At 37.4% G+C, this 21,494-nt stretch overlaps 3 protein-coding genes across 16 annotated transcripts in view; 2 read left to right on the forward strand and 1 right to left on the reverse strand.

Moving 5' to 3' along the window:
* Positions 1-15,500, reverse strand: part of LOC137174480 (low affinity immunoglobulin gamma Fc region receptor III-A-like) — a 53,853-nt gene extending 38,353 nt beyond the window's left edge. For 2 of the 11 annotated variants that reach the window (XM_067579796.1, XM_067579794.1), the window contains exons 1-10: positions 14,699-15,498; positions 14,549-14,593; positions 13,984-14,247; positions 13,028-13,270; positions 12,482-12,646; positions 11,701-11,757; positions 11,323-11,400; positions 10,956-11,030; positions 10,785-10,859; positions 9,618-9,706 (exon numbers count right to left, since the gene is read on the reverse strand). In XM_067579796.1, the coding sequence (XP_067435897.1) occupies positions 9,618-9,706; positions 10,785-10,859; positions 10,956-11,030; positions 11,323-11,400; positions 11,701-11,757; positions 12,482-12,646; positions 13,028-13,270; positions 13,984-14,247; positions 14,549-14,593; positions 14,699-14,729 (1,122 nt within the window). In that variant the 5' untranslated portion in view covers positions 14,730-15,498. The other 9 variants (XM_067579797.1, XM_067579798.1, XM_067579793.1 and 6 more) reach the window with 9 other exon arrangements.
* The window catches only part of LOC137174478 (uncharacterized protein MCAP_0864-like), a 167,358-nt gene that overhangs the window by 70,608 nt on the left and 75,256 nt on the right, over positions 1-21,494 (forward strand). Inside the window, exon 6 of the mRNA XM_067579779.1 lies at positions 20,722-20,813. Coding sequence (XP_067435880.1) covers positions 20,722-20,813 — 92 coding nt within the window. The remainder of the gene's footprint in view (positions 1-20,721; positions 20,814-21,494) is intronic.
* Positions 16,273-21,494, forward strand: part of LOC137174482 (butyrophilin subfamily 3 member A2-like) — a 75,067-nt gene continuing 69,845 nt past the window's right edge. The window contains exons 1-6 of one of the 4 annotated variants that reach the window (XM_067579811.1): positions 16,409-16,704; positions 17,439-17,541; positions 18,110-18,451; positions 19,975-20,004; positions 20,035-20,268; positions 20,374-20,546. In XM_067579811.1, coding sequence (XP_067435912.1) covers positions 16,696-16,704; positions 17,439-17,541; positions 18,110-18,451; positions 19,975-20,004; positions 20,035-20,268; positions 20,374-20,531 — 876 coding nt within the window. In that variant the 5' untranslated portion in view covers positions 16,409-16,695 and the 3' untranslated portion in view covers positions 20,532-20,546. Of the gene's footprint in view, positions 16,705-17,438; positions 17,542-18,109; positions 18,452-19,974; positions 20,269-20,373; positions 20,547-21,494 lie in introns of those variants that run through there. The other 3 variants (XM_067579809.1, XM_067579808.1, XM_067579807.1) reach the window with 3 other exon arrangements.

The raw sequence follows: 21,494 nt of genomic DNA on the forward strand, positions 1-21,494 counted from the left end.
CAGCAAATTTGCCCTTCAAATCTGAGTCACACTGCATGTCTATTATTTCAAGTTGGATGTTGATGGCAGATCAGAGGCATTCATGGTGAATTGCAAGCAAAAAACTGTGAAGTCTTTCTCCAGTTCACCAAAAATCTGAAAGCGTTGAAACTCCAGCAATAGTCCGGTAATTTTATCTTTGAACCGCTTCATGTCCACAGCATGTTGAGTCACGCACACATCTTTCAGACAAGGAAAGTGAGCTGCATCACCACCTGCCAGTTGCGTCTCCCACAATGACAGCTTCAACTTGAACGCGCATATGCTGTCATAATACTGCGTGACAACTTTGTTTTGGCCTTGCAGCATTTTGTTCAAGTTATTTAAGTGCTCTGTAACATCCACTATAAATGCAAGGTCCTGCATCCATTCTGTGGACTGAAAAACACTGGTTTGCCCTTTTTTCCATGAACTGTTCAATTTCCTCTCATAAATCAAAGAAACACCTCAGTACAGCACCTCGGCTTAACCATCTTACCTTGGTGTGGTACGGCAGGCCATAGTTGTGGTCTTTCTCTCGGACAAGGCTGTCAAACTGACAGTGATTCAGGCCTCTGGATTGGATGAAATTAACAGTTTGGACGACCACCTTCATGACATTATCCATCTTTAATGACTTGCAACACAAAGCCTCCTGATGCAGAATACAGTGAAAAGTCCAAAAATCACCTCCTCCGTTTGCAGTCTGCACTTTCTCTCTGAACATTGTCACAACACCTGCTTTTTTCCCGATCATTGAGGGCGCACCATCTGTAGCCAGGCTGACGGTTTGGGACCAGTCCACTCTGACCCTGTCCAGCGCGCAGACGAGTGCGGTGAAAATATCAGCTGCTGTTGTAGTATCCATCATTGGCACCAACTCCACGAACTCCTTGGTGACGGTCAAAGTATCATCAACTCCGCGGATGAATATGGCCAGTTGCGCAACATCTGTACTGTCTGTGCTTTCATCAATTGCAACTGAAAAGACAATAAATGACTTTACTTTGTGCTTCAATTGACTATCCAAATCCGCCGAAAGATCAGAAATCCTGTCTGCAACTGTGTTTCTTGTCAGGCTGATATTTGCAAAAGCCTGGTGCTTTCAGGGCACACAATCTCTGCAGCCTTCAGCATGCGTGTTTTCACAAATTCACCCTTGCTAAATGGTTTTGAAGCCACTGTTATTTCATTAGCAATAAGGTAGCTAGCTTTTACTGCAGTGTCACTGATTTCTCGGCCATGAGTAAACACAGACTGCTGTTTCTTCAGACCTGCCAACTATTCATTCACCTTCTCTCTTCTCTGTTGTCCTTGAAAGTTGTATTTGACGGCATGAAGAGTCTCATAGTGGTGACGAAGGTTATATTCTTTCAGCACTGAAACATGCTGTGAACACACCAAACACACAGCTTTCCCATTCACTTCCGTGAATAAATAGACGGATGTCCAGTTTTCATGGAACTCTCTGCATTCTGCGTCCACTTCTCTTTTTTGACAGAGACATTTTGGGGCAATGAGGTTGCCAAAGCACATAATGTTCAAAGTAGAAGACGTAGTAGGGCAGGCAGCACGACAAGGTAGCTCCGGACTAGCTGTACTTGCCTGGTCTGCTTGCTCAGCCCTGGTATAAACAGAATGCTTGCTTAACAGAATTGCTATTGCAACATCCAGTGGACACATTTAGAACAGCAGTTTCTTTCATTGAAAAATCGCAGCTTATTTTTATACTTTGCAAAATCATCTCACGGGCCGGGTTGGCATTATTCACCATGTCTGTGACATTCGCACCCGCCATATCAGAAGTATTGCAGACACAAGTCAGGAGAGGTCTAGGTAAGTATACACATCTGTTTGCCTATGTAGCATATTAACTTACCCTGTAAGTCCTACTCCTGGTTAAACAGCACTATTTTCACATGTACAACTGTATAAAATGTATGAAATAGTAAATTAACTCTATGTGTAACGGTACTGTCTTCCACAGAAGCAGTTTTCCCTGCAGCTGCTGCTCTACACACAGCTCCTGGAGCAGATGAGGAACAGCAGTGCCAGTGAATCATGGGTGTTGTTCCTGCCATGAGAGCATCTTCATCCAGAGCAGTAAATTGAGTACCTTTGGTGTGGTATTGGTCTGACCCTTGTCAGCTATTATATGTGCAGCAATTTGACTTCTGGAAGGTGATCAGATAAGTTTAATCACACTGCTTTTAGTGTTCAAACAGACTAATGATTTGATAGATTATTCTGTCTTTATCAGAATCAACTCTGAAGAACACAGAATAAGCTGTCAAAATGTTTGTTTGAACAGTAAAAGCTGCATGTTTATATTATCCTTGTATTGTCCTGATTGAAAAGGATGTCCAAAAATGTTTCTGTTAAATAAAAGATATTTATACTACAGATGTCATTATTCTTAGTGTTGTTTTTTATATCTTTATTTTGTGGTTCAAATTAGTAAATTACAGTTTATAACGTGAAGTGGTAATGAAAATAACATGTTCTACAATGCCCTGTTCTGAGGATCAGTGGTATTCAAATGTCACTGCTGTTTTATGTTGCTTTATAATATATAAATAATGAAAATATAAATTAATGGTGGAAGTGGTAATGACAATATACAGACTGCAGGGAAGTACTGTCATTGTATAAGTATATATTAATATGTATATCATTGCAATAATTACAGCATATACAACTGATGAATATCTTTTATTTGGTAACCTTGCAAATTGAAATTGAACAAATGTGAATAACATCCTCCAAACACACCAACTGGGGATGACAGTGGCCTGAAGAGCTATGCTGTCAATAGATGAAATGTCTACAGCATAACAGTACTCCTGGTTGTCATCCTGTGAATGCATAAAAAGCCTTCTTCAGGGCAGTACTGGGAGAAGTGTATTAGGCCCGCACAATTTGCAGGGTCCTGGCCACAGCATTTCCTCTCCTGGTCTGTAGGCATGTCTGTACAGTTACTAGAAGTACACCATGGTACCCCTGGCACTCCAGCAAACGGTGGGACACCATGCCTGCACTGATGCATCATCAAGGCATCAAAAATTAACCCTGGCTGCCTCTGAAGCAGTTCACTTCCAAGGTCATCTCTTCAAGAAGTCTCTGAAAAAATAAAACACAGGAAAAACACAGATAAGGCTTTATAGGTTATAAGTTTCATGATATGTTGGAAATATGGTAATGGTAGTGCAGAATATGGTTTGTAGCCTGTCAAGTGTTCCCAAACATGTGTACAACAAAATATTGCTGCATGATACAGTTCCTGTATAGTATTTATATAATCATTCAGTAGTGTTGCTGATGTTTTCAGTAGCCTCTTTAACACAGAAAACCCACATTCTAGCCATAAAGAGGATCGGCCTTTGCTTTTTTACACTGAACCACACAAAGACAGTATAGAGCCGCCTCCATGTGTGGTTTTACAGCATGCCGGCGTCGATCAAGATCAGACTGATCAGAGCTGTAAACTCTGAGGGATGACAAAGATGTTACTAAGACACGGGGAGGACATTTCTCCTTGTTTGATAACGTTAAAAGTAAAGTTAGACTTTTCTGTCAGCTTCCCAACTCATTTTAAAAAAGATGAAAGAAAAAGAGAGAGAGCAGCTGTGGTCGAGTGAGCTAGAGGGTGAATGAAGAGAGGGAGCGCTAGTAACGTTAGTGAGGAAGCTGGTGAATCAGATCAAATCTCAGTCGCTTCCCTTCGGTCCCTTTGGATGGTTTCCAGCCTCTTGCTTTCTCGCCTGGCCGTGCCTGCAGCAGCACCGCTAACTCGCCCTCTTCCTCTCCCTCTAACCTCTGGTACTTGACTCTGCAAACGGATAATAAAATATGTAACATTATCCTGCCAACGCCATCTCGCTATCAATAACACCTAACGTTAGAATAAAATAACCGTAAGTTTTGTTTAGCATTATCTGTTTTCACTCCAGTATGAAACTGCAGTGATGTATCAGATCAGTCCGATCAGCTGCAGTGTCCTATCAATAACTGATATCCAATGAGGGGGTGTGTCGACTCGTAAAAGACTTCCGTGAAGGCTGCTCTCATGTTTCCTCACTTATAACTCCTCCTCGCTCCTTGTATCTCAGAGGTGAAATAGGAAACCTTGGACAGCCTTCAAGATGGCAGACCAGAACAATTTCTGGTTCAAGCAAGGATTGAGGAGCGAGGAAAGATCAAAGAAGTGTTCTAAAGTGTTTTGTGCCGAATTATTGATGAATATTCAATTTCTTTGTTCTAAAGGCTTTAGGTGTGGCTGGTGCTTTGCAGCCTACACCTCCTGAAGTAAAGGAATTTGGGGAAATCTAATTCTGAGTTTTTACATGCAAAAACTCACACTTCAAGTCACTGTTGCCTATTATTTCACATTAAAGCTTATTTCACATTAAAGCTGTAAACACATCTTTTCATAATATCCAAGCATTCATGATATTTCTGATTTAATAATGGTCCTGTGAGCTTGTATCATATTTGTAAAACCATTAAAGAAACAGTTTACATGATTCATGATAAGTCAAATCTTCTAATAACAAACATCTTAAGCCATCTACTGAAATAAAGTTTCATACTATAGTGAAAGGAAATAAAGTTAGGCAACACTTATGTGATTAGATTACTTTCATAAACATAACTTACTTCATAATATAAAAGCATTCATTGTGACTATTGTTTAACAATAAAAGAAACTTTAAACTCAAATCCTTCAAACATTATATCTTTACATTCCTATTACTTCAGAATCTTAATTCATGCAACATTACTACTTATCTAATTTAACTATTAAAATATGATTGTCTATGAGGTTAATAGATCACAAGTTAAACAATTGGGTGATTGAAAAATACAAATACATGGTTATCCAACATTCATTAACTCTTAACACAAGGGAATTTAACTTTTGTCAATAGAGGGCAGTATTGTTACTTGGTTAATAAAACCTAAGTCTTAAATCTGTTTAGTAGATAGGCATATACCTATGAAAGTTATACCATTCTTCTTGTATTTACATGACAAATAACATGATATAAGTTACATAATGATTAGACATTTAATTTACATGAATTTCAGGTTTGCCTCAGATTTGCAGGGAGGCTTCACAAAGTCCTCAGGAATGTCGGTTAGTTTTATGGCTTTGGTGATAAGAGTCTTGCTCCATCCAAAGTGGGAGTTGTTTTTCTCCGGTCCAAGTGGCCTTTAGGGTCAGCTCATGCTTTTAGCTCATGTCATAATTCAACTTATTGAAATGGTTTCTTAGGAGATCTTTCAGAGTCTGTTGAGCATCACTGATCAAACCCCACTTAGAGGGTTACAAAGGTCAGTTCTGCAGGCCGAGGGTCTGCTCTTACAAACTTAGGAATCCAGGGAGTCTGTCCCTTATTTTCCCTAAGAATCAAAGATTAGTTAACACAATTAAAGAACAAGCGGTTGTCCCCCTACAAGTGTAATCATGGATTTAGTGTCTGCAATAGTTGATCATGCCCAAGAAGAAGCACATTTCAGCTTTTGTGTGAGGAGGAGGCATTGCAGTCAGCAGTTTGACTCTTTCTGGAGAGAGGAGGCAGTGGCCAGTTTCCAACAAGTAGCCCAAGTAGGAGATTCTCCGCTGACAAAATTGCAACTGATGCAGTAACAAGTGATGCACTGTGTCTTTTCTCAGCTTGACACCTTAAAAGGACAATAGAGTCAGTTTTACAGGCTTTTTCAGAAGGGGATGCCAACAGGAGGTCATCTGTGTACTGAAGCAATGTTGCTACCACCAGGGAATACAAGGTCATCAACGTCTCTTTTCACTGTGGTGGCATAAATAGAAGGACACTCAGTAAAGCACTGAAGGGCCCTGGTGAATGTGTATTGCTGACCGTCAAAGGTGAAAGCAAAAAGATATTGGTTTTCAGGGTGTAATGAGATGGAGAAAACGGCCGAACACAAATCCATAACTGTAGAATTTAGAATTTGAAGGTACTGAGGCCAAAATAGAATTTACATCAGGTACAACGGGTGTGGCGGCAATTACAATTGAGTTAATTGCTCTAAGGTTTAAGCACCATTCCCCATGTCTGCCAGCTTTTGGAACTGGGAGTATTGGTTTGTTGCAGGGGCTGGACGTAGGTATTAAAACACCTTGTTCAAGCAGTGAGTTAATTGCAGGCCAAATTCCTTGAATTGTGTCTTGAGATAAACGGTACTGCTTTATTAGTGGTAAAACTGCATTTGGTTTTACAGTGACTTTGTGAGGAGGAGCTGAAGCTAAGAACCCTACATGATTTTAATGCAGAGCCTAAAGTTGCAGGTATTTCAGCTAATTTTAGAGGTGGCCGAAATTGCAATGTTGGATCAGGTGAAAAGCACTGAAATGAAGATGTTAAAGGTCGTGACCCTGGCAAAGTCAACATCCACTCTGTGTGAGAGGGAGTGCAAACATCTGAGCACTGCAGTGAGTGTGAGCCTTATCAGCTAGCCTCTGTACCATGAGAGATAAATCAACAGGCTGGAAGGATGGAGAGAGAGCCAAAGGACACTTTAATTTTCTAAAATTAAAAGTGTAACAAAAACAAAAACAGGATTATACAAATACAACTACAAATAATTTTGCTGCCTCAACAAATACAAATACTAGGCTCTCTGCACACCCTAGTGGCGACGGTGGCTGATGACTTCGGATGAGACTGAGGAAGATGAGGAAGTGGAGGGGCGCACATAACAGCTGCATGCTAGACTAATGCAGAGAGAGAGAGACATATTTAAAAAGACAACAACCAGATGATAGGCTAACAATGAAATTGTGTCACTGTGCTATTGAATAGAAGTGATCAGCTGGTAACAACTGAAACTCAGACTACGCCCCCAGGCATTGACAGCTAGGAAACAGAGTGAGCATGCATGAGAGATGAGTATGACAGAGCGATGTGAGCAATAGAACTACACCTGGCATGCAAAAGATAGTCTTCCTGACTGAACTTTCGCGAAGCTCCATAAAAACATATTAAATTCCTATAGTAAAAACTGATAATAAATATAAAATACTACTCTCAAATATAGCATTTACATACATACACATACAAGAAATATTAAAGAGGTGAGTGATGTAGCACCCCCGGGTGTTTATGTGGTTAAGTGTGTGTGATTATTACTTTGTGTTGTGCTGCAGTCTGGATGTGCATGAGTATTTGATTTTAATGCAGCATCATACTTTTAACATAATACATGTTACATTTTTCAAACATATGCAAATAAAAACACACCTTCACATCATATGATGCAGCTGCTGTAAATATTATATAACAGCATATAAGTTTAAAATCATGAATTGTCTCTGTATGTTTCTTCAGTAAAACATGAGCGATAACATTCCTCTGAAGAAAAAGAGAAGTGTTTATGAGAAAGATGACAGTTATATAGTTTTACTGCAGGGGGCAGAGTAGGAGTTATGATACATGCTGGTAACTCAATGATGACTGACCTGTGTGTGTGTGTGTGTGTGTGTGTGTGTGTGTGTGTGTGTGTGTGTGTGTGTGTGTGTGTGAGTGAGAGACAGACAGAGAGAGAGAGACAGACAGAGAGAGAGAGAGAGAGAGAGCTAAGCAATGTTTGACCATCGGTAACAATGTTCGAAAGACTGCAGTCATGTTATTATTTATTTATTTATCTTAAACTGGTCCCGTATATGCTTTTCTCATCTCCTTTTGTCTGAAACTGAAGGTTTCTGAATGTAACATTTAGTAAATTGTAACTGATACACTTACATCTCTGCAGTGAGCATATTTCTGAGAGTCCATTTTCAGAAGAACTAAAAAAAATGGACCAAATAACGTGTGTGCCTGCTGGTCATTTAACATCTTTGCTCAGCTTCATTAAAAATTAGACAAACTTTCAGGTTTGCTACTTTACCTCTGATGAGTGGAGCTTGTTGCAAAACCTTTACAGATTTACAGACACTTTGACAAAATGATGTAATTTATGTTAAAATAGAATTATAACATTAGCTATTATTTATAAAGGAATTTCAATCACAGTTTTTATTTCTTTTTGGTTAAACAACTTGTGACTTTATTGCAGAAACCAAATAAACAACATAGAACAACATATTGCATGGAGGGTTCACGGTTCAACCAGGTTCACTGTCTTCTTCCATCAGACAGTCAAGGAACCTGCAAGAAAGCTGCAGAGTGGCCTTAAACCTATTTTGTTTGCTTCGTGATGATGTGAAACTATCATGCTGTTAGTTGACCACAGTGAGTCTATTTCAAACAGCTCTCATCATGTGAACAGCGTTCTCAGGCGTGTGAACAGATATAGCAAATAGGTGGTTTCTCTGTTCCACTACAATAAAATTAAACACTGATGCTGTAAATTAAGTTAATCTAAAACTGGCTGAACATATCATCTAGCTGAACTGAAAAAAAAAAAAAAACTGGACTAATGAGTGTACATGAACTTTGCTGCATTTAACTATATTTTATATCTAATATACAAAATCTACAATTCTTTGTTTCAAATTCAGTTTAAACCTCTTGAAAGTGCATGTGTCTGTGGCCATTTCATTCAGTTTTAATGGACATTTATTGCTTTGTCACAGAGAAAACACAGGACACAACTTTAAAAGGTTTGATGTAGTTGTAGGATGATAGCGGAGTACATGTTTGTGTTGCTTGCCATTTGTAATGAAAGTAAAATTTCAAAAAGTAAAATCTTTAAAAATAGACAAATACAAGTTCAACACAATTCCAACAGTAATTATAAATTGTCATTCCTTCTGTTAGTACAGCGCAACTTCAGGTCCTCTTCTACTTCTGTAAGACAGAAAATACAATATCTCTGGTAAAATATTCTCAACCCAGAGCTCACTTACTCAGCTTTTCCCAGAGCTCATAAGCCAGGCCTTCTTCAATGAATGGAACATGCTCATGTTTCATCACATGACCTAAGTACACAATTTAGGCCACGTGAAGACATCTGAGCAAGTCTCATTCGCTGCAGAAGACCATGAAATATGCTTTTAAGTGAGTTTGTAGTAAATAAGTGAACCTTGAGTTTTGAATGTCTCAGTTGTGAGGATTTCCAGCTTTTCTTTGTCTGATATGATATTAAACTCAATATTTTGGGGGTTTTGGATTGTTGACCATAAAAAAGCACACAATTTGACAACATCACTGTAGGCTGTGGGAAGTTGTGATGGGCATTTCTTTATATTATGGATGATACAATGAATCTATTAATCGAGGAGACTACAGACAGATTAGTCAATTGAGAAAACAATACCCACTCGGTTGTGACATCTTCAAAGTGGATGTAATAAGTTTCTAATCAGTTTTTCACAAGAACTTGACTCAAAGTGCTTTGATTTGCAAATAATTTAATACACTTTTAAAGGTAAAGACTGAGCCTGGAGCTTTGCACTGACTCTTTTTTAGATGAAGACTGAAAAATTCAGTGACAGATTTTTGATGGACACCACTTGCATTCACAGCTGGAGGAGCATATGAAGGTGTAACATGAGAAGTTTGAGATCCCTTCTAATGAGTAATTAGTAAAATAAAGACAAAGTTGCTGCTGGAGTCCAGAAATACCTTCAGTCTTACCTTGATGGGTGAATAAAGAATCTCCTGCTCCGTTAAACTTTGATCTGTGGGGTTCTGGGTCACTGTGGAGCTGGATAATCCTGATTCTGCTTTGGAAACAAGTGGAATTTGTGTTTCATTTGTGTTGGAAAGCAACATGTTAAGACACAATCCAAAAGGCAAATGTCAATGAAATTATCTGAACAAGTTTATGATTACCACTTTTATGATTCGACCATCTTGACCTTTCTTCCAGACAAATATCTTCATGTCAAAATCTTTTTTTCTCTATTTATTTGTTCTATCCAGCACTTTCATGTTATTAGATGCACTAAAACTTTGAAGCCTCTTGGGAATTCTGGCAGAGTCAGTAACATTTGTTTTTCTAACCTTTTCTAAGCAAATATCATGTCAGCATCTGTTTCTTTGTACTCATACAATCTTGTTTTGGCTTTTATCAAGGTATAATTTGGGTTTCTCTCTTGACAATCTTGGGCTGGTTTCACTCTAGAGATTTAACACATGCAAGATGAGATAATTTCTTCTCTTAACTTATCAAAAGAAGCACCAAACTTGCAACCATGTGCATGTGAGAAGAACACAGGACTCTTACATTTCTCTGCTATTTGCAAGGTGCGAACATTAGTGACAAATGTGTCATCTATGTGTAAACAGAGCTCACAAAACACTTTTGTGAGACGGGCCTTGAACAGCATCACCTCATTATCACATTAACCAAAATACAGGTAGAAACACTGTGCACAGTTAGTTAAGTGTGACTGGTCTTGTACTGTCACACAACAGTGTGAAACTAAACTGTAAATATGGAAATATGAAATATGAATGTATGTTGCAAATCATTATGGCAAAACAAAGCAAAACAAATTCTTTAAAAGTTGCCCTGACAGAGTTAATGCTCTCAGAGTCCTTATTTAGTACAATATGTCCTTGGTTTTAAAATGTCTTTTACAATACTGAAAATATTTTGGATTAACTGTAAATGATCATTACTGTCATAACTGACAGTTAGAGTCACTTTAGGGTCAAATGACCCACAAAGGAAGTGTATATGTGGACCTTTGTAGTCACATATGGGACGTATCAAATGAAGACATAATGTTGAAATGTCTGTAGTTGTGCTAAAATAAATGAATTTGGGGATTTTAAAGATTTTGCAAACATACGAACCAGCTTGGAGAGCTTGTGGAGTCTCATCTAAGTTCAAGGCAGAGTAAACAAGTTGAAGTGATGATTCATCTTCATCTAAATGAGAGAAACATCAGTGAGACAAACTCACAGATCATCTTAAAGTAGCACATTATAAATATTTCTGCTGGCAGGATGAGGGGACCTCTATACCTTTTTGTATCTGTGGTTTCCCTCCGTGGTTTGTGTCACGGCTCAAATTATCAGCAGCACCTGCAGTGTCTGAAGCTAAACAACACGTATGAGACACTGAGGTGTTGCAAAAATAATTCACACATCAGCACGTCTCAACCTTTACTGGTAGCAACATCTCAACTGTCACTTTCAACATGATGAATAGTGAAACTAAACAACTCTTCTCATTATTTCAACATTCTGTTTTTACTCGATTTAAGATGCTGAAAGTAGAAATTGTCTCTGAAAATGAAGAATATAAATGTGCATATAAAATTCCTCAAATCCTCCAGAATATAAACACACATCAAGTTAATGTAAAATTTAAATAGAAAGTCAAGTAAACCTTTGTCTCGTCTCTGTTTAATGGTCATGACTACATACGTTGCACTGCTTGGATCATCTGCAGTGTCGTCTCCAAAGACTGAAACATAAAAGAAAATGTTTGTAAAAAAATATAAACTACATTTAAATTATTATACACTGAAGCAGAAGTTTGGCAGTTCGACAGGTACACAGTTGTAGATCAATATAGAACATTAACTTCCTCTAAATCAAGTTTAATAATAACATTTAATTTACTGAAGCTTAAAAAAGAAAAAAAAAACTTCAAAAAAGTTGTATATATTTCTGTTTACTCTAAAAAAAATTATAAAACAAAATGGTATTTTTTTGGTACTAATGGAGCAATCTGGAGTACAGTGACAATAATTACCATCCTCACCTATTTGATTGTGCTCACTTGAGCCTGATGATGTCTTTGAGGAAAAGCAGAACACTGCTGGAAGATAGAAAAGGAAAAATAACGACAAAAGGAAATTAAAGTCTGTTATTTCAAAAAAACAATTGTTGTCAACCAGTGTTGTCTTTTCTACGCGCTGCACAAATGAATACAATTATGTAAACTGTATACAAATGTAAAAAATAAATAAATAAATAAACACAAATGGACATTAAAACTGTAAGAGTACATTTTTGTTATTATTATTGTACGGCTAAATACTATTGAATTTCCCAAAATACAAAGAAAACTGTACTACATGGAGGAAGACAAACATGATGTATTGCGAAGTTTTTAGGCTAATGATTTGAAAATGATATGAAATAAATGTTTAACCCTCATAGTAATTTTGTTTCTTGTTTATATATATATTTACAATCTAATGGCTTGTGGCTCTTTTGGGGGAAATTCTTTTATATCATGCCTTTTACACTTTTGTCTTTAACTGGACAGTTAGTATGTGCAGCGTTAGTCACCACGACTGATCAGATGTTACAATATAATGTTAAGAGATGGAGAGGACAGATGGATTACTGTGAGAAGTACTTGACAAATATAAAGACCACCAATATAAGAAAAGTTGGTTTACTTCAGGACAGTTTTGATGAAGGACTTTGAAGCTCTTTGGTATTAGTACATAAACTATTAGTACATATGCTTCTCATCAAGCTTTTTCTTTATTTTGGTAGTTATTTACACACAATATATTTGTGAATATACTTACCTGTACTGCCATGTCTCCAAATACAAAGAAATCCCACCACCAGCAGCACCAGGGACACCGTTACGATGATAACAGCAATCCACAGCAGGAGGGGGATGGAGGAGCGATGGAGGACAGTATGGTTCCCTTCATCAGGTGCTTGAGAGGTGACAGAAACACTCTTTGCTACAATATATATAACTGTGTATGTATGGATTACATAAAACATTTATTTAAACAATTAGACTTAAAGAAATATGAAGAATATTCAGCAGGAAAGTGGCACTAAAATGTCACTTATATTTACCAATGAGGTCATAATTTAGGCAAGATGGATGTAAAATATTTAGAAATTATTTAAACAGCTAATAGTCATATTTTTTTACAACATTGTTAGACACATTCCCTTTTTCAAACAAACTTTTATACAAACGTTCTATCAAGTGTCAAACAACTGGACTTCTCATAAGTAGGGTTGCCATCATCATGTGTAATCTGCATGAATTCTGGCCATACAACCAGCAAAATGTCATCTTCATTTTGTTTGGTAACACTCTTGTTTCTCACCTCCAACAGCCAACCGGCTCTCTGGTGATGTTCCGACATCAGAGGTGCACTTGTAGAGTCCTTCATCAGACATGGAGACATTGTTAATGGTCATCTCTGCTGCTGCAGCGCTCTTCATGAGGACGCCATCTTTGTAGAAATCAGCTTGGAGGTTGGTGGAGTTTGTCTTGTTTCTGCAGCGCAGAGTCACATCGTCTCCCTCCATCACAGGATGGACGGGACTCTCCAGGATCACAGAACCAGCTGAAAAACATATTGAAAAAAGACTAGAAATATGTTATATGTACAATTTTGCAGTGACACAGTAGAAAATTGGGAAAAATTCAGACAGGATTGGAAAAAATGGCATCCATAATTTTATTCATATTGCACCATCACTTGCAGACTGCAAACTAAAGCTCCTCACTGAATGCAATATGTGTCAGATTTAGACAGAATACAATAGAAAAATAATGCCAAAAATAAAATAAAATAGTTAAGTATAGTGGTAGGCAGAGGTTTCCACATATCTGTACCATAGTTAATTTGTGATTTTTATTATAATTGAAGAAATGACTTTAGATTTCACCACAGACACAGACTTTCAAACATAGAAAGGTTCTGGTTTGACCCTGACTCCACATGAATGATTATTAAATGTTAAATGATGAAATTTAGCCGTCTACTCTCTTAATAAGGAGCGTACTGGCAACATGGGACATAGACAATGTCTCATTGTTCAATGTTTTAATCTTTTCTTACACAGATTCCATGAGTTCGTAAAAAAATGCATTTAATAAAATCTACCAAATTTACAGTAAACCTGATCATTTTGAACTGGTTGATCTGAGAACAAATGGTTTTATACATTATATAGTGTATTATAGTGTCATACTGGACATACTGGGTGAGAAACAGATAATTACCAGTTCAAATGGATATGTAGTGGTTTTAGAAACACAATAAACATATTGTACCAGTGACAGTGATGTTGACACTGTTGCTTCTCTCTCCTCCATCAGTCTCACACCAGTATTCTCCACTGTCTGTTGGATAGACTCTATCAATGGTGCAGAAGGACCCTGTTGGCGTCCTCTTAATATCACATGCTGAAGTAAATTCCTTATTATTCCTGATTCCTCTCAACTGAGTCGAGTCATCAAACCCAACACAGTCAAGAGAAACTGAGTCGTGTTGAAAATGCTGCAGTCTGTTTGGAGTGATACGAAGAAAAGCTGCATCTGAAACCGAGAGGTAATTATTTTTTAAAAAGTGTCCAAAGAAACATCGAGAACTGGATCAAAACAAATGAATCAGTTTAAATTGTGTCTCTTTGCAAGATACATTCAGGTTTTCACCAGCAACATGAACATTAATTAATTAATGATTGAACCCTTCACAGAATATACAACATTAAACAAAATTGTAGGAACCTAAATTACATCATAGATTCAAAGGTTCACATCAACCTTCTACCTTGATTCTTTAGATGAAAGAATGATGCAAAAAAAGTATCTTTAAGATTTTGTATTTGTTACTCACCACTTTTCTTAACTTGTGTCCCCAACTGAATGATTTCAAGCATCACTGGATAAATAAAGGAACAGAGTTGTACATCAGACAGATATTTTGATGAACAGGATTATGAAAAACGTATAAAAAGAGAAGAAACCATGACAGGTGAGTACTCACACAGTCTGAAGCAGAGAGCTGTGACCTCCATGCTGTCTTGCTGCTGACTGTCTGAGCATCAGACTGAATGCAGATTAATTATAATGTAGGTCAGACCTTCCTCTTCCTGTGGTTTGACAGTCTTTGAGTTATAGACTCTCAGTCAAGAGGGGTCGACCATCCCTGACTTTCTGATTGGTTCAAGTATCCCTAAAGTTAGTGTAACTTTTGCCCTGCAGACAGTAAATATGTTCCTTCTTTTACTTTTTTTGCCCCTTAAGAGTCTTTGCACATCATTGCTGCAAGAAACCTAGAAAGTACTTTCCAACATTAAGCATAAAAATGCAGAGTAATTTCAAATCCTTTAATTGAGTAAAAGTAACAGAACTTCAAGTAAAGTAAAACTGCTGCATTCAAAATGTCACTTAAAACCTGCATTAACTGACTATGGATACATTTTGAAAAGACATTCAGGGTTTGTCACTAAAAGTCTCTCACCTCACTGTATGTCCTGGAATAATGAACTCACATGTATTAAATCAATAATGGAGCTGCTTTAACAACTTGTGGCCACAAGATGTCCCTGTAGAGTGTGAGACTGTCAAATCAAAGAGTAAACAAGGGAAACAAGAGTGGCATCTTCCGTGTTTAAAAACACATAGGTGAGAGGAATGAATGAATCAATGAAATGAAAAGGTAATTCACTGCATTGCACAAAATAATTAACAAACAAATAAACAAACAAACAGAAAATACACTTTTTGGCTGGTTTTGGGTTTCTTGTTTATCAGATAATCCAGTGACAGGTTCACAATTGTTCAAGTCTGTCATAAAAAAACATCAGTCAGGAGCCCAAATGAAGACTGAAACATGTTTTTCTTGCTGTAATCATTCCTCCTGTTCATACTGACTATTAGAGGATCCCTTCATAATGCATTAACAATGGAAGTGATGGGAGACAAAATCCACAGTCCTCCTTCTGTGCAAAAATGTGTTTAAAAGTTTATCTGAAGCTTCAGCGTCCAAATGAGGAATGATTACGGCAAGGTAAACCTCTTTCACTGTTCATATGGACACCTGACTGCTGTTTTAAGACGCGCTTGAAAAATTTTGAACCTGACCTTTAAATACAGCATTTGACTTTGTCCCACCACTTCTGCACAAAAAGACAACTAGCACTACAAAAAAGTAGTGCTAATCTAAATCTAAAACTCATTGGTGCAGTATCACACTGGTCACAGTGCTGCTGCACTTTAATGACTAAAAAAAATGTCTAGCAGAAGTAAAGTGGAAATCTAACAGCTGCCACCTGTGACCTAACATTTACCAAATGAACACTCCCCTTGTCCTTCGTTACCAAGACGAATTATGGTTTTGATTGCAGCTGTATTATTTTATATTAGTGATCAGTTACCTGGCAACAAGCTCAAAGTTCAGCTGCTCACAAACACACTCAAAGTGAAACTGAGCTTAGAAAAGCAGAACCAATCACCATATTGTTTTTAATGTGTGCAAACATGAGGGCTTTCTTATTAATGTAGTTTTAATGGTGTTTGTTGCTGTTGTTCCACAATAAAAACAATGCTGTGGAAAAAATGATATTAGAAGTGTACTGATGGAGAATTACTATACTATTGTATTAATACTTTGATGATCATTAATCCAGTGTAGAAGTGTATTTGATTGATCAGTTTTGCCCTTAAAAGAACAGGATGCACTCTTGACCTTATCTATTGACCTTTTAAGTTTTAGGTAAGATGTCTCACCAAGATGTTTTCGCACTTTGTGTAAATGAAATGAATGCTTCGTCTGTTAGGAAAGAAGAAATAGAAAAGGTTTTCTGAAGTGCATGATACATGGTGACTCTGATTCTAAAGAAGTGATCGTTGGAAAAGAGGAACAAAGTGCAAGAACTGGAAGCTGTAGCTTCAACTGAATGAGCACTCGGCAGTTGATAAGCCAGAGGTCAATGATTTACAGACTTTAACTGTGCAGTCTAATGAAATGACCGACACACCATGCAGCAGGTACGTCGTCCTCTGAATTTGATTTAGCCTTTTCTGCATGTTTCATCTAACTACTATTTTAAAACTCTGTCTCACTTTACAGACAATAACAGCTCTGCAGTAATACTCTGTAACAGATTATTAAGTATATTATAAAACCTTTGTGTGAGAAAAACTGCAACCACACATGAACTGTATTTCAAATGTTGACTCTAATGAAGGCTAAAAGATTAACCAAGTCCAGTGGTATCAAAATATTTAAAAAGTTCAGTAAGAAATAGTCTTAACCATGCTGGCATCAAAAGTGAAAGTATAATTGCACTATACATAGATTAGATTGCATATGCTTGGACAGCTACAGAACTCTCTATCTGCATCAACAAAAGTGAAAGTTTAACTCCATTACATGGATATGTTGCCATTATTTGTAGGTTTTACTTTTATATAAGTAGGAATGAAGTATTCAATTGAATTCAAACAAATGATCAATGAGAAGAATATATATCATGTAGTAGATGGTGGTTATTTTAGTTGTTTCATGTGTTGCAGCCACTAAAAAACAATAGAAGTTCACCCATGAGAGGACTTCATTAAGTCTAAATGGAAATTGGGCGAACCAAGTCCACAAATATATTTTATTTTTAAGCCTACTCAGGAATTACTTTACTTTTAACTGGGATAGTTATTTTGTCCAAACACCAATTCTAAAGCATATTTTCCATTTATTGTATCACTGATCTCTTTCCAAATTTCAGAACTGCAGGATGCTTTTCCAGACGAACAGACCGTCCCTTCAATCTCCACTGAAAACCTTCTGTGTTTTGGTCGTCCATCTTCTCCTAACACACTCTTGCAAAGGTAACTTAAATACTAATAGGGTCTCAGGTACATTTTGACTTGATGATAGTGCTAGATGAAAGGTCAGTAGATCACCAAAGTTATTACAATTTATCCTCAGTGGAACATGAATATCTGTACCAAATATTATGTCAGTCCATCCAACAGTGGCTTAGACATTTCACTCAGAACTACAAATGTCATGGTGATGCTAGAAGAAAAGTCAGAGAGTCAACAAACTCAGTAGGATTCATCTAATGTGGACAGATGGCCATGTACTAAACTTATAATTGTTGATATATTTCAGGCTGGACCAAAGTGGTAAATGGTTGGATTGCCTGCCTACTGATATTGCCATTTCTTGAGCCAAGCCTATAATCTATATACAATTTATAGATGAAAACATGAAATTCTTTGACACATGGATGCTTCAGTGTCAGCAAACTACTTTCTGTCTTTCAGGCGTCCAGTTGATGTCAGACACTACACTTCTAATCAATGTTATATGAACATAGTCTTAAAGAGATTAACAGATTTATCTTTCTAGCTTTTACTGCAGGAATGAATTAACATTTGTGTTTCTTTCCAGGTCAGTCCCAGTTAATTGGTTCGTCTCAGCCAATAGTGGCAACGGTTGGTGATGACATAATTTTGCCATGTCATCTGGAACCTGCTATGGATGTTGCTGCCATGACACTGGAGTGGACGAGATCTGACTTGGACCCCATATATATCCATGTGTGGCGTGCTCGTCAGGACCTCATAGATGCTAACCATCCATCTTACAGGGGACGGACATCACTGTTCCCTGATGAGCTGAAGCAGGGAAACATTTCACTGAAACTCTCTAAAGTGAAACTTTCTGATGGGGGAAAATACAAATGCTACATTCCAAAACTCAATACACAATCTTTCGTTGAACTTTTTGTCGGTAAGTGGACACATTTTTGTACATATTGCATGTGTTTATAGTGCAGTGTGATGTAGTCTATGCAAAGAAGTAAAGGATTTTGGTTGGATCAACACAGCTTTCAGCCATTATAGTTCAGAGATGACGAGTACAACCACAGTCCTTGAAACACAGTTTAAATAAGGTTTAACATTTTTTATAGATCAGCTCAGTAAATGGATGTTAAGAGGAAAGTATTTTCTTAGCTGGTGAAGGTAGTTGGCTATCTATGAGTATAATAGATACAATAGTTTAAAATACACATAATGTGATATGTCATAAACCAGGAAAGACATTCACATACAAACTGACCCTTTCAAGAACTGTTTATGTCTGTCAAACTTTGTGTTGTAGCACAGCAGTTTACAAAGATAGTAATGTAATTTAATACTTGAACATCAATTTTATGGTGGCATTATTAAGGTTTTTATGATATTTGAATGTCTTCAACTGACTCTTTTTACAATGAACCTACAAAAGGTTTTATATAATACTGTGTAGTTCTTCATAGATAGTTAATGATATGCTAACTCGTGGCCTTAATGCGAGGTTACTACTGTAATAAGTAAAGCTAGTTAGCCATGGTATGCTGATGTTAGCAGCTTACATTATGACAGACAAATACACTGTTTATTCCATTCCTTACAATTGTGTCCTTGTGTTTTTGGTTTTGGAAAAACTTGACCTTCCAGACTCTCTACATACTGAGATTCTCTCTTAGTTTCATGCACAAATCTCAAATCAAAGTGCAAAGCTTAACAGGCCTTCTGTGCACAGTTATAATTGCTGAGCTATGATTGAACAATAGATGCTTTTCACAGCAGACATTTTGACCTTTCAAAGCAGGAAAAGCACATGTGTAAATGATTAACATTAACAATGGCTCCATTAATTATCAGAGTAGGCCATGTCAGTGAGTGAGCGTGCACAATACTCACCTAAATGTAATGCAGCTATCATGTTAATAATTCCACCTGTGCTTTTCCTGCTTTGAAGAGTTAAAATGTCTGCCAAAGAATCTATTGCTGGTCTGGGGAAAAAGTTTAGAAGATGGCCAATTAATAAGAAAAGATAGCAGACAAAACTCCAAACAATGGCCATACTTAATTTGTACCACCACAGTGTTATAGGACTGAGTACTGCTGTGTCATTGTGGCTGCAAAAGTGCAATAGTTATTCTAAATTCCCAGAAAAATCACACTGACATCAAATACATTCAGGGCTCACGGCTATTATTTATTTTGATTTTCCAATTTTAGCATTGGCAACAGTAAGATATGTGACAACCCATCAGCACTTCATGAACCAACTGTGTTTAATGTTCCAAAAGGATCCACAGTTAAGGATTTAAGAAACTGACTGATCATCAGATACAGAGCACACATATGCTTAACCATATTAAATTAGCTTTACAATTGTACATTTACATTTGTGGATCTTTCTTAATCATTAATTTTGTGATTGTGTTGCTCACCACTGTTTTAAAAATGACTTTTTTTCCTCAGCATCAGATGCTGCCTCCTCACCTGTCATCAGTTTAACAGGACTTGACAGAGACAGAGGAGGAGTGGTGTTACAGTGTGAGTCTAAAGGCTGGTATCCACAGCCTGAGGTGTTTTGGCTGGACGATGAGGGAAACCTCCTCTCTGCTGGACCTACAGAGACAGTCAGAGGTCCTGATGACCTCTATACTGTCAGCAGCAGAGTGACTGTAGAGAAGAGACACAACAACAACTTCACCTGTAGAGTCCAACAGAACAACATCAACCAGATCAGAGAGACACACATTATTGTTCCAGGTAAAAGCAGCCATTTTTAGTCTGAAATTTTGGTTTTAGTTTCACATAGCTGAGGTCCAGTGTTGTATAAATTACATGTTATTCATTGTGTTGTATCATTTGCAGATGATTTCTTTAAGGTCCAGTCCAGTTCTTCTACTGTCACAGTTGGTTTGGTTGTTTGCATCGTGTTAATTGTTGCAGCTGCAGTTTTCTTTTTTGGGTGGAAATGGAGACAAAACCGTAAGTCACAAGTGAATTTCAGTGCCTCTCACAGGGTTTAATGAGAATAGTGATATGAAATTTGTATTTGTGTATTTTTTTTATTTTAATAATTTGGGTGATGGAGTAGAGTATTTACAAGCAGTCAAACTGTCAGACTTCTTGTATCTCATGTTACACTGACATCAAACCTCCTAAAATGCAAGTAAAAATGTCTCATAGTTTAATGTCACTGCTTCCATTTTTACACAGAGACCAAGACAAGCTGCGAGGATGAAATTGATGGAGGAGGACGTAATGTCACTGAAATGCAGTGTCTCAATGAAGGAACAGACAGAGACACAGTAAGGACTGTTCATTATGTATCAGAGGGAGGGGGGGTGGCTAGGGTGTGACTTTGTTTTTGTTTTTTATCTTGACCCTCCCCGGAGCAACAAATATTTTTCCTTGAGCTTCCCTGAGTGACTGCGGGAAAATGCATGACCCTCCTCCACCATGAATAACCATATTTTATTATATTTACACCAAATGTTTTCCCAACTATTACATACAATAGTGAACCATGACTCTTCAACCTTGGTCCTCTGACCTTCCTTCCCTTGTCAGGAAAAAAAGCAAACTACCAGCCCAACTTACTGTGTCTCTCCTATAGTACTGTAAAAGTTACCGATGACAATTCCAGCTCTGAAAGTCAAATAAGACACTAACTTAGTCCAGACAATCTAACAAGCAAACAGCACGGAGGGAGTGACAGTTATCACCAAAACAAACAGATCATTTCTTAAGCAAAATGCATCACAAGTGATGTGCACTTCAGCAGAATAAAGGTGCATGACAGCCGCCCCTCCTACCACACAAAACCAACATTAAATAAGCCTACACACACACACACACACACACACACACACACACACACACACACACATCACAGCGTGCTCACTGCCACCATTAGCAACATATGCATATTATGAATATCTATTAATAATATATTAATAATATTAGCTGGCACGACGGCCGTTATTAGA

This window comes from Thunnus thynnus, chromosome 22, assembly GCF_963924715.1.
Source record: "Thunnus thynnus chromosome 22, fThuThy2.1, whole genome shotgun sequence".
In the NCBI taxonomy this organism is placed as follows: domain Eukaryota; kingdom Metazoa; phylum Chordata; class Actinopteri; order Scombriformes; family Scombridae; genus Thunnus; species Thunnus thynnus.